We start from the raw sequence: 12,733 nt of genomic DNA on the forward strand, positions 1-12,733 counted from the left end.
GAATTCGCGAATATTCGCGAATATAGCGCTATATATTCGTAATTACGAATATTCGTTTTTTGTTTTTTTTTCACAGTACACATCACAGTGATCATCCCTCTCTGCTTCCAGCTTATGTGGTGTAAGAAGGCTCTAATACTACTGTGTGAGACTGGTGTGCGAATTTTCGCATATGCAAAAATTTGCATATGCTAATTTTCGCATATGTACATTTATGTAATTTTTCGCATATGTTAATTTTCGCACACGCGAATATTCGCATATGCAAAAATAAAACGAGAATATTACGAATATGCGAATATTCGCGAATATGACGAATATTCGTCCATATATTCGCGAATATTCGCGAATTCGAATATGGCCTATGCCGCTCAACACTACTCAGTATACAGAATTTGGTCAGTAACAGTATGATGGTGATATGCATGGTGATAATATTTCTCCTTGTATAGTTCAGCTTGCTTTGGAATGTTATAGGATTTGTTAATTCCTTCTGGAATCAGTAGTCCTTGCTCTCTCTCAGCTTTTTTCTCTAAAAAATGATGGCCGAAATGCAGTGCATGTCACTTTATTAACCTCTGAAAAGCCTCCTCTGTACCGTGTCCTCATTGGCCTTAGTGCTGTATGGCACATAAATGCAAGCAAATGACTGGATAACCTGGGGTCATGTGATCTTGCTGATAGATGTGAGGTATGCCAGGCTACCCTATCATCTTAGGTTTCCCTATGTGCACTAGGTAACAATTTCTATTTTTTTTTAGGGTAATAATTTCTTTGGGGACAGTGGGGAAGATTTATCAAAACCTGTACAGAGGAAAAGTTGACCAGCTGACCATAACAACCAATCGGATCACTTCTTTCATTTTTCAGAGGCCCATTTAAAAATGAAAGAAGCAATCTGATTGGTTGCTATGGGCAACTGGTCAACAATTCCTCTACACAGGAAATTCCTCAGATCACTGTCTATCTCTAATAGTCTTAACTAATTCTACGGTGTGACTTTCGTTTAATTACAGTGTTCTCATACTTCCCTGCCCACAATGGGGTGCTACATGTCAACCATTCTAATAAATAGGAGACCTTGTAATATACCGTATTTTTCGCCCTTATAGGACACACCGGCATATAAGACGCACCCAGTTTTAAAAGTGCAAAATCTAGAAAAAAAAAGATTCTGAACCCAACAGTGATCTTCAACCTGCGGATCTCCAGATGTTGCAAAACTACAACTCCCAGCATGCCCGGACAGCCGTTGGCTGTCCGGGCATGCTGGGAGTTGTAGTTTTGCAACATCTGGAGGTCCGCAGGTTGAAGACCACTGGTATAGGAGGTAGTACTCATGTGTCTCCGCCGCTCTGGACCCGTCACCGCTGCCCTGGATGTAGCTCCATCGCTGTCGCCGCGTCCCCGTGGTGTCCCCGACGCTCCGGGCGTCTTCTTCCCCGGGATCCACGCTCTCCGTCGACGTCATCACGGCGCTACGCACGCCGCTCCTATTGGATGACGGGATGGTATGCGCGGCGACGTGATGACGCCGAAGGAGAGCGCCGGCCATGCAGGGGATCCCGTCACGGAGCAGACACCAAGGAGGCAGGTAAGGTCCCTCCCGGTGTCCTGTAAGCTGTTCGGGACACCGCGATTTCGCCGCGGTGGTCCCGAACAGCCCGACTGAGCAGCCGGGTTAGTGTCACTTTCCCTTCAGACGTGGAGGTCAGCTTTGATCGCCGCGTCTGAAGGGTTAATACAGGGCATCACCGCGATCGGTGATGTCCTGTATTAGCTACGGGTCCCGGCCCTTGATGGCCACAGGGACTGACCCGATAGGTGTGTGTATTTGCCGTATAAGACGCACCAACTTTTCCGCCCCAGTTTTGGGGAAGAAAAAGTGCGTGATTGACTAACAGCGATTGACTAACATGTGACAAGCCGTAAAAACAAAGACACACAGGAGGATAAAGCTTAGAAGGTTTATTTATGAGTAATCATATTGGAGCAGATACCGGGGGACAATACTCCATAGGAAACAATGACACATCTCTGCATAAATGACTCCAATCTTATTATTTGCCTTGAAAAAACATCTCTGAAATAAAAAAAATATAAAAAAAAATTATAATAATAAATTAGACAGGTTCGATAGACTACAATGTAAAAAATAAGTCAATTTACTCTTTTAACAACTTGTCTATCCAGCCTTCCTATAATGAGCATAGAAAATCTTCAGATTGAAAAGTTTGACTAGTTGGGTATATGGGATAACTCAGGAAATGTTGGCCTTCGTATTCTTGTACAATATGAGGAGATAAAATGGCTACATAGAGAATCTCTAACTCTGAAGAACCCAGTGATGTCATTTTCGGGCGCTCAGGTCCCTAACAATAACTAACACTCCACAGACGGCCTTGTGGTCTTTATTTTCAGGATCTCTTGAGGCATTTCTTGACAGCTGGCCGCATGGTCATTCCTCACCACTGGGCGATTACGATCGTCTCTTCCATAAATAAATGGTTGGTGGAGATGAAAAACATTATGAGAATGGAGGACCTTATAGCGGAGGAACATGACTGGTCTGCTCGCGTCATTTCTGTGTGGTTCCCTTGGCAGCAGGTTACGGACTTTTTGGATTTGTCACTTTGTCACCAAGTGATTGGACCCCCTGTCCCCCGCTCCCCTACCATTTCCCCCTTCCTTTCTCTTTTTCCCTTGCTCTCTCTTTCCCATTCCTTTTTTTTCATTCCTCATTTTATTTTATTTTTTATTTTTTCTATTTTTCTTTCTTTATATTTTTCGTTACCTCTATTTGGTTGATTGTCTTGATTTTTACCAGTGGCTCCTCAGCTGGTTTTTGTACCTTCTAATATACTTATTCGGTTATACCTTTCATGCTCTGTGGCTCTTTGCTTTTGTCTTATGTCTTTTATTATTGTAAAAGTTGATGTTGCACCTTTACATATTGCCTTTAAAGGGGTACTCCACCCCTAGACATCTTATCCCCTATCCAAAGGATAGGGGAAAAGATGTCTGATCGCTGGGGTCCTGCCGCTGGGGACCCCCGCAATATAGCATGCGGCACCAACCTGTTTCTTGTCTGGAAGCGCGGGAGGGTCTGAGACCCGACCACGGGAACAGAAGTTCGTCTATACCCCCCACCCCCCGTGTGACGTCACGTCCCGCACCCTCCCATAGACTTGCATTGATGGGACGGGGCGTGACGTCACATGGGGGCGGAATCGTGACGTCGTGACGTCACGAACTTCCGTTCCCGTGGACGGAACCCAGACCCTCCAGGTACTACGGTGGAAAATATATATTTTTTAAATCAACTGGTGCCAGAGAGTTATACAGGTTTGTGAATTACTGCTATATAAATATATTAATCCTTCCAGTACTTATCAGCTGCTGTATGCTCCACAGGAAGTTGTATAGTTATTTTCTGTCTGACCACAATGCTCTCTGCTGCCACCTCTGTCCATGTCAGCAACCATCCAGAGTAGAAGCAAATCCCCACAGCAAACGTATCCTGCTCTGGACAGTTCCTGACACGTACAGAGGTGTCAGCAGAGAGCACTGTGGTCAGACAGAAAAGAACGGTACAACTTCCAGTGGAGCATACAGCATCTGATAAGCACTGGAAGGGTTAATATTTTTAAGTAGAAGTAATTTACAAATCTGTATAACTTTCTGGCACCAGTTGATTTGAAAACATTTCACCAGTCTATCAGTGTAATGCTCAACTTCCCCTACAGTGGCGCTGCTGGCAAACTGATATTTGTGGTGGGAACTCATCGATCCCTGGTAGTCATAGCAGCAAGAACATATGGTCATCGGCTTTGAGAAACTCCATAATAAAAAGAGACTGACCAGACATAATAACCTCTGACGTGCAACTGTATAGATCTTTGGGAACTTAGGGAACTAAGAAGACATTCACATCTTTGGAAACTTAGTGACCATCTAACTGACATTCTGAACGTTCCCTAATAAAGTTGAGTGAACTGAGACCAGCAAATCCTGTTTTGGCACAAACTTTAGGAAAAGTTTGGTTCAGCGTGAAGGCTACGCCTGTTAAAATGGGGGTAAAGTGGAATATCAGAATAGGAGAAGAAACACATGACCTCAGGGTAGCCCAGAATACCCTGCAAGTAGAAGGAATGATCACATGACCTCAGGGAAGTCAATAATGCTTTGAAAACAGCACCCAGCCAATCAGGAGTCAATAGAGGGGTGATCCATTGGCACCAGAGAAGTGTATAGCTGCAGTGGTCATTTTAGGTAGAGGAACAATAAGGAGCAGATCTGTGAGAAGGAAAGTGTAAGCTTTACAGCCCAGGTGGGAGTAGGACCACTCCACTACTATACCCTACTGGCAAAATCTGTGTCATTGTTAAGCATGCCAGTCTCTGGTATACACAAAAGAAAAAGCAGGGAAAACAAGGGTGGTATGTCAATTTTGTACACTGCTTTTTAAGGGCAAATTCAAGCATGAATTTCTTTGTGTCACACATATTGGTGGGGAAAGGTGTGAAAACACAGGTCTAGTGTGACTTATGCAAACACCTGGTTTAATTCCATATTTAAAGGGGTACTCCCGTGTAAAACTTTTTTTTTAAATCAATTGGTGCCAGAAAGTTAAACAGATTTGTAAATCACATCTATTAAAAAATCTTAATCCTTCCAGTACTTTTTAGGTGCTGTATACTAAAGAGAAATCCAAAAAAGAAATGCATTTCCTCTGATGTCATGACCACAGTGCTCTCTGCTGACCTCTGCTGTCCATTTTAGGAACTGTCCAGAGCAGCATATGTTTGCGATGGGGATTTTCTCCTGCTCTGGACAATTTCTAAAATGGACAGCAGAGGTCAGCAGAGAGCACTGTGGTCAGGACATCAGAGGAAATGCATTTAGTTTTTTTTTTTATTTCTCCTTAGTATACAGCCCCTAAAAAGTGCTGGAAGGATTAAGATTTTTTAATAGAAGTGATATACAAATCTGTAAAACTTTCTGGCACCAGTTGATTTAAAAAAAAAAAAAAAAGTTTTCCTTGGGAGTACCCCATTAAGTGTGGTAGTTTTTTTAATTGGTGGTACAGGAATTAGTGTGAAGAAATTTGTGTCACTTTGTAGTCAGTTGAAATGTAAAGACTTTTCAGCAAAAATTTTGTCTCTGACCAAAATTAACCAGAACTTTAACATTCGATCTTAGATTTGTGTATTACACTAACAGCCCTGTATAACACAATTAGGTCACTTACAAGTGTATCCAAGTACTTTTGAACAGTTATGAAAGTTAAAATAATGTAAAAGTTATTGTACTGGTGGTAAAGCCTTGTTTTAATTAAAAAAAAGGTCAACAAAATAACGTCTTTAGGGATCATCTGGTTGATCTGTGGTTGTGTAGGCTTGTTGGAAGCAGCACCAGGAGTGGTGGACTGGTGGTAGTTGTGGTGATTGTCGGTCAAGGGAAATATGTGCCGACCCACAAAACAGCTGTCACCTGATTGTGCCCTTGCTCGCTGTTTCCCACTGAATTACCTGTATCTGCATTAACAATCGGATGAGTGTCTCATTAATGTCTTATTAATGATTGGTGAGTGTCTCATTAATTTTTTTCTTGATAAATAAGATTATCTGTAGCACTATTTTTGGAGAGCACCACCTAAAAAGAGGAGCATCGGTGTCCAATCCATATAATGCTGCCCTGATGGTAGTATTACCATGATAGTGAAGGGGTAGTGCCAAGCTTGTATCCTCTATATTGGACTCATAGTACTGAGTCAACTGCTGGAGTCAACTCCCATTTGGCAAGCCGGCTTCATAGTTTATTATGATAGAAAGCCAATTTAACCTCCCCATTGTGGTCTTATAGTGAGGGTCGAAAATTGTGGTTATCCAGTACTCATCTCTTTCCTTCATGTTAAAAATACAGACAGCAGCAAGGCACACACCTTGTCATTCTTCCGAGGACCTGTTTGTCTCCATCTTTGCCACATGCTGCCATAGTTCATCATCATCATAGTGGTGGTATCTTAATGTTGTATGTCTGTCTGGATCCCTATCCCTTCCTGTGATAGCTCAACTGATTCCGTCACTAAATTCTCCTTAGAGGAAACTGTGGTCTGCATTGCAGCAGAAAATGCCAGTGCGTTCAGGCGCTCTCCTCGCAAGTGTAGATCAAGGAGAGCGCCTGAACGCACCGGCATTTTCTGCTGCAATGCAGACCACAGTTCCCTCTATTTCCAAGACCGCCTAGGATCATCCTAAGACGGAGAAGGTGACGTGGCAGCACTCCCGGACTTTCTATTCACTACGCTATATGGTGTTGTACCCGTAGTGCAACACCCAAAGGTGAGCAGAACTGCTTCTCTTCTCATTTACTCTCAGTTATTAGGAGTAACGGCACATTGCTGCGCTTTTTTTCTGTTCCCTTTTTTTTCTATAGTTTCTCTAAATTCTCCTTAGGCCCTACTTTCTCATTCTCCTCCACCTCTTTCCCTCCACCCATAGTGATGTGAGCCAGATGTGGTCTTTCCTCCCTCCCTCCCTTTCTGAATCATTGCTGCCTAACATTGTTCATTCCTCTGTAGTTCCTGCTTGTCGCCTTTTCAAAAGGTCTTAGCACGCCAGATGTGCCTTTGAACTGCTGCCAATGCCTAAGCTGAAAACTGTGCTGGTTCCAAAAGCTGCCTGTTTGCTATGTTAGGAAATACATTTTTTGTCCCCCATTTTTAGTAAATATGAGCAACCTGCTAATACATAAATGTGCCAGTGCAGAACCTATATTCACTGGATTAGTGGGGTTTTCAGCTAGTTATCCCTCTGTCCTGTGGATAGGGGTAACTTCTCATCTTAGAATAACCCCTTTAAGCTGATTTAAACCATTTAGACACCAGGGTCCTGGGAGTGTTCCCTATAGCTACACCCATGGAATACTATGGCTGTGCTTAATGACAATATCTCAATTATAAAGGTCTGATGGGTGGATGTATGCTGTCACTGGTTGAAGGTGGATAGACATACAATGGGGCACAGTTTTCCGATTTTTGGACAATTTTAATAAAGAAACAGAAGTAGATGTGCTAAGAATGGATGGTAGCAAAGATAGAGAGAAGAATGAATGAGTCTTGAGAGTGGAGGTCAGGTATAGGCAGGGGGTGGTCACACAGCATGTCATCACTGGAGAACCATGATGATGGATCACACTCACACCTCCTCAACAGTTTGCCTCGTAGCTGATCGTGTTGCCTTCCTCTGCAAAAAATAAGAGTAGATGAGTCAGGAGAAAGAGACAAGCAAAGCAGTAGAAGGCTGAGTCATTTGTAGTATAGAATGTGTACAGATACCCCCATCAGTCCATCTCACAGCGATGTCACAGACTTTACCTCCATCCCACCATCATCATTATAATCAACTATATGGAACTAAAGATAAGTTTCTTCATAGCAGATAAATTGTGGATTTTCCATCTGGATTCCTGGACAGAAAACATGCAGCAGAATACAGCAGGAGTTGTCTCCACTATGGCCACCTTGGAAACCCTATAGAAATCCTTTGTTTGTCTCTGAGGGAGTCCATGTTATCATGGCAGACCAGAAGCTACTAAGGGGGTCAACAAAGCACAGATCGGCCTCTTCATGGTTTCCAATGGGCGATAAGAAATTAAGCAAATCTCCACCTTCTAGTGGGCCCAGCAAAGCATGGAGGCCAACACACACCGGGCCCTTCATGAGTCATAGAGGGTAAGCATGGTGCAGAGAAACAGTTCCAGAGTGAGGCCCGATTAAGAAGATAGCTAGGGACCCTTTCTATTCTGTACATGACCCTGCTGATTTATTTTACCTGGCATGTAGTAATCGTAGATTTTAATGATGGCGGGTTTCAGGCCGGACACTGGGACTTTCTGCTGAGCCTGAAGCTCCAGGGTCTGTGACTGAGAAGTGACCTGAGAAGATAGGAGGAAAGAGCTGAAAACATTTTAGACAATGTAAGTTGTTTTGGTTATTGTTGGGGAATACTGGTTTTAGTGGAATTAATTAATGTCTTATGTTTGCCGCTTTGTTATATTTGATATACCTTAATGATAAAAACCTATATGAAGGTATTTTTTACCTCAATGCTGAAACCTATTTTTATCTAGTGTAGAACAGGCAAGGACAGTCCTGAGGTTTTTACTATGGAGCCTGGGTTCAAGTCCATACAGAAAAACATTTGTTATCAAAGTAAAAGGGGAAGCGGGGGGGGGGGGATTTGCATCTATAATGTCAAGAGGGGATCCCCCTGTGTAAGTAACCACTGACTGTAACTGCATAGTGTGTACAGTGAATGCAGTAAGCAGTTCTAACATTAACACCACTGACTGGCAAAGTGAATAACATGGATTATCTGGTAACAATGGCGCCTGTCTGGGGTTAGATACTGTACATTAGGACAAGTGACTGGTCAGTGCTTGGAATTGAGGTTGGAAACAGGAAAAATGACTGTGACCGGGGCTGAATACTAATGTGTAGACTCCGTCAGATCATCTCAAGAGCAGTCAATCTTGTGGGGTGTCCTCGGTATGTAGTGGTTAGTACTGACCAAAAGTGTCCAAGGAAGGACAACCAGGGACCAGGGACATGTTATGTGTGTGGAGGTGAAGGCCTGTCTGGTCCAATCTCATAGAAGAGAGGCTGTACAGTAAACTATGAACAACATCCTGCTGTTTATGGTAGCAAGGAGTCAGATCACAGAGGACATTGCAGCTTGTTGTGTATGGGGACCATCAGGCCTGTCAGAGCGCCCATGTGGCCCCTGTCCACCATCAGATGTGTCTACAATGGACATCAGAACTGGAGCATTGAGCAATGGAAGAAGGTGTCCTGTCTGATGGGTTGCGTTCTCCATCATGTAAATGTTTGTGTGCGTGTGGAAGAGATGGCACCAGGATGGGAAGAAGACAAGTCCAGTCTCAAAAAGGCAGAACCTTTCAATTTACAGGGTTCACATGATTTTCTGATAATGCCTTAATATCAGAGTATGAGAGAGACCCACACAATATTAGACAGATGGTTTTTATGTTATGGCTGTTCTGTGTGTGTGTGTGTTGGGTCCAAATTGAATCCATCGTTCTGGGGTCACTGGGGCTTCCTCACCTCCTGCAGGTAGATGGACACTGAATCTTCCTCCACCTCCACTCTCTTCACCATCGGATTTTTCTTCAGCTACAAAATGTGACAAATTATTTATTATTTATCATATTATAAATTCAGTCTTAAAAGGGTCGTCCAGGATTAGAAAAACATGTTCTGTATTGGACAGTTTCATAGTCCTACCTCTTCCTCAGTAAATACCAGCTACCAAAGTTTACCTACATAATAAAGGAAGGTTATTTATAACAACTCTAGTATTTTATTAATTTATTCCGTTATAAATTCCGTTATAAATTCCATTATAAATGGCTGGAGTGGCCAGAATAACTTTCAGAAACCACGATCATTATTAGTATAGAAAACATGGCATTTGAGCTCAGCAGACAAATATCAGGGAATCTCTGGATGCAGTCCTGAGGGGACTTACTGCCCAATAATATCACCATAGAACTGCAACTGTGTGTTCTCCCTAGTTTGGGGGGCTTGGTAATTCTGGCAAAGTTTGGGTTCAGTCTCTCGCACTCTCTGAACCTGATAGGAATCAGAAGTACTGGGGCTTTACAGGGACAGGGACAAAAAGAACCAAGGGGAACCTAGGGTATAAATAACCACATCGGCTTTTAGGCTGAGCAGAAGACCAGTTAACCATGACTGCAGCCCCGTGAGATATTAGATATGACACACCAGCAGGAGACAAAGGCTGAAGTCCTATAAGATATTAGATATGACTCTCTAGTCCTGGTCCAGGTCCAAAGGAAACATTGTTAAAGTTATTGGGGTTTTCATTCTCATTATGTTATCCCCTATTCCCAGGATAGGGGATAACAAGCAGATCGAGTTGGGGTACGACTGCTGGAACCTTTTCTGACCCTGAGAACAAGGCCATAAATGTACCCAAAAATGAATGGTGCGGAATGGGCTTGCAACCGCTCCATTATTTCTCTATGAGGCCGTCCAAAATTTTAGAGTTCAGGGCTCAGAAATGTTCAGTGGCCCCAGAGACAACGAATGGAGTGGTGGTCGTGCAGGGGGGGGTCTCAGTGGTTGGACCAAAACAAAACTGTTTATGAGTTGGGGATTCCCTTTGTAAAGGTCTGTGCACACCGACCACATGTGGATCTGTGATGACTTTCGGCTGGAGATATCATTTCCCACATCAGGATGTTTTAGGTTCAGTGGTCAGAAAAACATCAAGAACTTACTTTGTCGGCAGATTCCTTATCAGGCTCAAAGCCGGACAACATGTCTATTCTCAGCAGGACCATGTTGGTAGACTGACGCTTTCCTGTATACCTGCAAAGTCAGATGAGATCAGTGGGAGCATTTCTAAAGAAATTCCTTCATATACAGCGATACCTGGAAGCCCCAGAGGTTGGAGGAGTGTCTCCGTCTCTCCCGGTCCAGGCAACTATGGCTCCCACCAATGGCCGCACCCATTTACATCCATTCATCTGCTGCTACTGGGGCTCCAGTCTACCTCCAGGTGCTGCCATAATGACAATGGGTTTCCTTCCCTTACCTGCTTTGCCTTGCTTAGTGATTAACCCCTTCCCAACCCCCTGAATTTAGACTTTTGGACTTTTTTTTCTCCACTGACAGTTGTATTAGGGTTTATATTTTGAAGAACAAGTTGTACATTTTACTAGCACCCTTTATCTTGGCATATAATGTATTACGAAGCCAGAAAAATTGACAAGTTAAATGTATTCTAATGGTCAGTACTATTCCAGTGATGTCAAATTGGATAACTTTTATTATCTTATTTTTAGAAATCAAAAAACCTTAAAGGGGTACTTCTCTGCTCAGTGTTTGGAACAAACTGTTCCGAACGCGGGAGCCAGCACCGGGAGCTTGTGACGTCCTAGCCCCACCCCCTCATGACATCACACCCCGCCCCCTCAATGCAAATCTATGGGAGGGGGCGTGACGGATGTCACGCCCCCTACCATAGACTTGCATTTAGGGGGCGGGTTGTGTGATGTCATGAGGGGGCAGGGCTATAATGTCACGAGCTCCCAGTGCCGGCTCCAGTGTTCGGAACAGGTTGTTCCAAACGCTGAACAGCATTTACACCATCAGTTGTAGTTTTTTCTGGTACCACTTTTTGTATAATTTTGACTATTTTATTAATTTTTATAAAAAAAATTCGGGGATGTGATCATGTTACCAAAAAATAAAAAATCTTTTTAGATTTGTTTGCGTTTATGACGTTGATCGTGTGGGATCAGGAATATGATCATTTAATAGTTCGGACAATGCCACATATGTTTAATTTATTTATTTATTTTTACATTTTTATCTTAGGAAAATGGGAAAAGTGGGGTGATTTGACTTTTATTCAGGGGGACTTAAATATCTATTTTTTTTTATATTTTCACTTTAACACTTTTTTTTAGCCCAAAGGCCCCGAGGGCCTTTTATAAGCAATTATTTGATTGCATATGCTTTGAATTGATCTATTAAACTGCTCTATTAGTAGAACTATGAGAAGGAATGTCTAGGGCAGGATGAAGTCAAACAGGAACTTTATTAACGATCACATGGAGCACACAGAAACACCAACGCGTTTCAGGTCAGACTGGACCCTTAACTGGACTGGACCCTTTTTTATATATCAACTGGCTCCAGAAAGTTAAACAGATTTGTAAATTACTTCTATTAAAAAATCTTAATCCTTTCAGTACTTATTAGCTTCTGAAATTAAGGTTGTTCTTTTCTGTCTAAGTGCTCTCTGATGACACGTGTCTCGGGAACCGCCCAGTTTAGAAGAGGTTTGCTATGGGGATTTGCTTCTAAACTGGGCGGTTCCCGAGACACGTGTCATCAGAGAGCACTTAGACAGAAAAGAACAACCTTAACTTCAGAAGCTAATAAGTACTGAAAGGATTAAGATTTTTTTAATAGAAGTAATTTACAAATCTGTTTAACTTTCTGGAGCCAGTTGATATATAAAAAAAAATAATTTCCTGGATAACCCCTTTAAGGGTCCAGTCTGACCCGAAACGCGTTGGTGTTTGTGTGTGCTCCATGTGATCGTTAATAAAGTTCCTGTTTGACTTCATCCTGCGCTGGACATTCCTTCTCTTAGTTCTGCCTATTGGACCGGTGGCACAGCCGGTTAGTCCGGAAGCGGATGGGAGAGTCAATCTGAGGTGAGCCGCCAATTTTGCTGCTATTCAGCTCTATTAGTAGAGCCTACCATAGGCTGGCGCAACCAATTGGCACCCTGTGATAACATTGCAGGGGTGCTGATCGGACCACTAGACACCAGGGATGAATGGCAAAATATTTAAATGCAACCATCTCCCTTGATTGCAGCATGTAAACAGTTAAATGATCAGTATCGGAGTGATCTCTTATGTTGATCATTATCGGCTGATGTTAGCTGCAGATTGCAGCTGTCACTCGCTGAGTAGGGCATGGGGCTCGCTCCTGACGTAAATGTACATCATAGGATCAGGAAGGGGTTAATGTACATCCTAACCTACAATTTGTTATGTGTTTTGCTTGGGCATTTTACTTTTGAAGCTGATCTTGCCCCCGGCCTTGTCCCTGACGCGGTCCTGTCCCTTGGATTATCTACCTGGTGGTTCCTATCCCTGACTACGT

The 12,733-nt window shown here is 43.0% G+C and overlaps 1 protein-coding gene across 7 annotated transcripts in view; it reads right to left on the minus strand.

The window, feature by feature from the left end:
• Positions 1-1,954: 1,954 nt before the first annotated feature.
• Positions 1,955-12,733, minus strand: part of LOC130281634 (alpha-2-macroglobulin-like protein 1) — a 371,222-nt gene continuing 360,443 nt past the window's right edge. For 6 of the 7 annotated variants that reach the window (XM_056529066.1, XM_056529064.1, XM_056529071.1 and 3 more), the window contains 4 exons: positions 10,327-10,417; positions 9,128-9,196; positions 7,836-7,938; positions 7,012-7,247 (listed from right to left, as the gene is read on the minus strand). In XM_056529066.1, coding sequence (XP_056385041.1) covers positions 7,210-7,247; positions 7,836-7,938; positions 9,128-9,196; positions 10,327-10,417 — 301 coding nt within the window. In that variant the 3' untranslated portion in view covers positions 7,012-7,209. Of the gene's footprint in view, positions 2,084-7,011; positions 7,248-7,835; positions 7,939-9,127; positions 9,197-10,326; positions 10,418-12,733 lie in introns of those variants that run through there. The other variant, XM_056529065.1, reaches the window with a different exon arrangement.

This window comes from Hyla sarda, chromosome 7 (assembly GCF_029499605.1).
Source record: "Hyla sarda isolate aHylSar1 chromosome 7, aHylSar1.hap1, whole genome shotgun sequence".
Classification (NCBI taxonomy): Eukaryota; Metazoa; Chordata; class Amphibia; order Anura; family Hylidae; genus Hyla; species Hyla sarda.